The sequence below is a fragment of the Penaeus monodon genome, chromosome 23 (genome assembly GCF_015228065.2).
Source record: "Penaeus monodon isolate SGIC_2016 chromosome 23, NSTDA_Pmon_1, whole genome shotgun sequence".
NCBI classification, from domain to species: domain Eukaryota; kingdom Metazoa; phylum Arthropoda; class Malacostraca; order Decapoda; family Penaeidae; genus Penaeus; species Penaeus monodon.
Window position 1 is genome coordinate 39712303 of NC_051408.1, and position 2205 is coordinate 39714507.

At 38.8% G+C, this 2205-nt stretch overlaps 1 protein-coding gene across 1 annotated transcript; it reads left to right on the plus strand.

Annotated features, from left to right (window-relative positions):
• Nucleotides 1-636: 636 nt before the first annotated feature.
• LOC119588281 lies at nucleotides 637-1451 on the plus strand. The gene is made up of 2 exons (XM_037936975.1): nucleotides 637-645; nucleotides 790-1451. Exons 1-2 carry the CDS (start codon nucleotides 637-639, stop codon nucleotides 1354-1356), a joined length of 576 nt encoding a protein of 191 aa, XP_037792903.1. The 3' UTR covers nucleotides 1357-1451.
• The last annotated feature ends 754 nt before the right edge of the window (nucleotides 1452-2205 follow it).

Here is a 2205-nt window from a genome sequence, read left to right on the forward strand (position 1 = left end):
TCTCCATCAATCAAAACAGAAACAATAGTTTAAACATTTATTGCACTAACAGTAACATGGATATGGCTGATTTAATTGTGATATCAATATTTTACCTTTTTCCTATTTTGTAAAAATCATAAGTAATGTAATGATATTATTTCGACTCATGTTATTTATTCTACCATCATCTAGTAATTTTACTTACTCGCTTTTATTACGATTATTATAAGTGCACACACAATTTCCAAAGATAATGAAACATACTGTAACAAGAATGGAATATTCCAACATCATGTTTCGAGATCAGCCAGATTCCTCTTAAGCCTAATCTGTGTAATAAACAGGTTAGTCTAACCTGAAACTTTACGATTATTGATTCCCTTCTGACTTTTTTTTATGTTCATACATTGCAGACACTTTCGAAATACCATGCCTTCATTCGATAAGGCTATAGTAACAGGAAACTAGTCTTGCCTTGCTACGCCAGTCATTCAGAAACCGAAAGAAAAAACAAAAGTGAGATCTAGCATCTGCTTGACCTTGTGCTAAAAGTACAAGCAAGTATAAATACCTGGCTGAGTTCAGGCAGTGTCACACTTCATCGTTTGTCTCTGGTCTTTCCTCTTGTTAAGGAGTAAAGTTAATTTTCCAATCATGAATATGGTGAGAAACGAAAGTCAATATCAGTAATTGCAATGCGAGAAACATTATTAACGAGCTATTAAAGCGTGAGCTATATTTGTGCAAATGTGTCTTTCCTCGCATAAATCTTCCAATAACTAAATTATATAACGTCATTACCAACAGTTCCGAGGTGTCTCCGTGCTGGCTGTGGTGTGCATGGTGTCCGCTGCGAAGTTGCCAGGATACAGTGCCGGAGGTGACTCTGGCTTGGGCGTCGATCTAGGAGGCTCAGGAGGCCACGGCAGTGTTTTTCAGGCCGTTTTCGTCGGCAGCGGAAACCTTCCTGCTAGTGCTATTGTAGGCGCTGGAGCAGGCATTGGCGGCGGCGCTGTTGGACAGGAGTACACTGGGCCAAGCACTGGTCCTGTTACTCCTGTTGATACCGTTGAAGAAGAATACACTGGCCCAGTTGCCGCCGTGTCTCCTGTTGTCACTGTAGAAGAGGAATACACTGGGCCAAGCACTGGTCCTGTTGACTCTGTTTCACCTGTCATTGCCGTTGAAGAGGAGTACACTGGGCCTAGTATCGACGCTGGCCCCGTTGCTGCCGTCTCTCCCGTAGTAACCGTTGACGAAGAATACAATGCTCCCGTTGCCCCCGTTCCAACCGTTGATGAGGAGTACACTGGGCCCAACGAAGTCGCCCACGTCAGCCCCCCTGCTGACGAATACAGCTCACCAAACCACTAAAGCATTATGCTGCTGGAACAAGTGTAACATTGTTCCATTGGGAGCTTTTATTTATGTCAATTCCCAGGTGAAGTCCTCTAAAGGACTAATATTCATTAAATGAACACATTCTTATTATACTTAGTTTTACTGAAGCAATAAAAGGTCCCTGCATTCGCAAAACACACATGCAAAAGAAATGCATCATTAGATGCTAATGGAAACAGGATGACTTATATAATACTAGTGGAAGTTATGGCCGAAATAACAAAAAAAAATGAAAGCCAGGTTACTGAAACGAACGTAGGTAATCATTTGCAGGACAAACATGAACAACATTTACAGTATTTTGCATATCTAAGTGTAGTAATTAGTAGAGAATTTTAAAAAATTAAGCACAAATACCCGGATATAAACAGTCCGGCCACTGCTTCAGAAATAATCATTCTAAAATAGCATTGCTGATTGTTAAATGCATTAAACCTATTTCTCGTGTACCAGCCTTCATGCAGACGTTTTTTTTTTTGTATCACTGCTTAGTACCGATTATGAACTTTAAGATACTATTTATATACAATCCATTGAAAATAGAAAAAATTAAGGGAAACATTATTATTGTTTATTTATGTTTCCGTGAACGTCATACACTGTACATATTTATTTGTATGGATATGAAAACAAGAGCTTGATTGATGCTAAGGTTTGGTTAAAAAGCGTAGTAGAGGGATTATAAGGAAACATAAACAAAAATTCACCTATTTATGTATAATCTTTTCTTCTGGCACAAGTCAATACTGTCTAATCTAATCCCTCCTGTATGAAACAATGTGTTCATTTTTTATTCATAAAATTTGAGTAAGACTTGGCGTT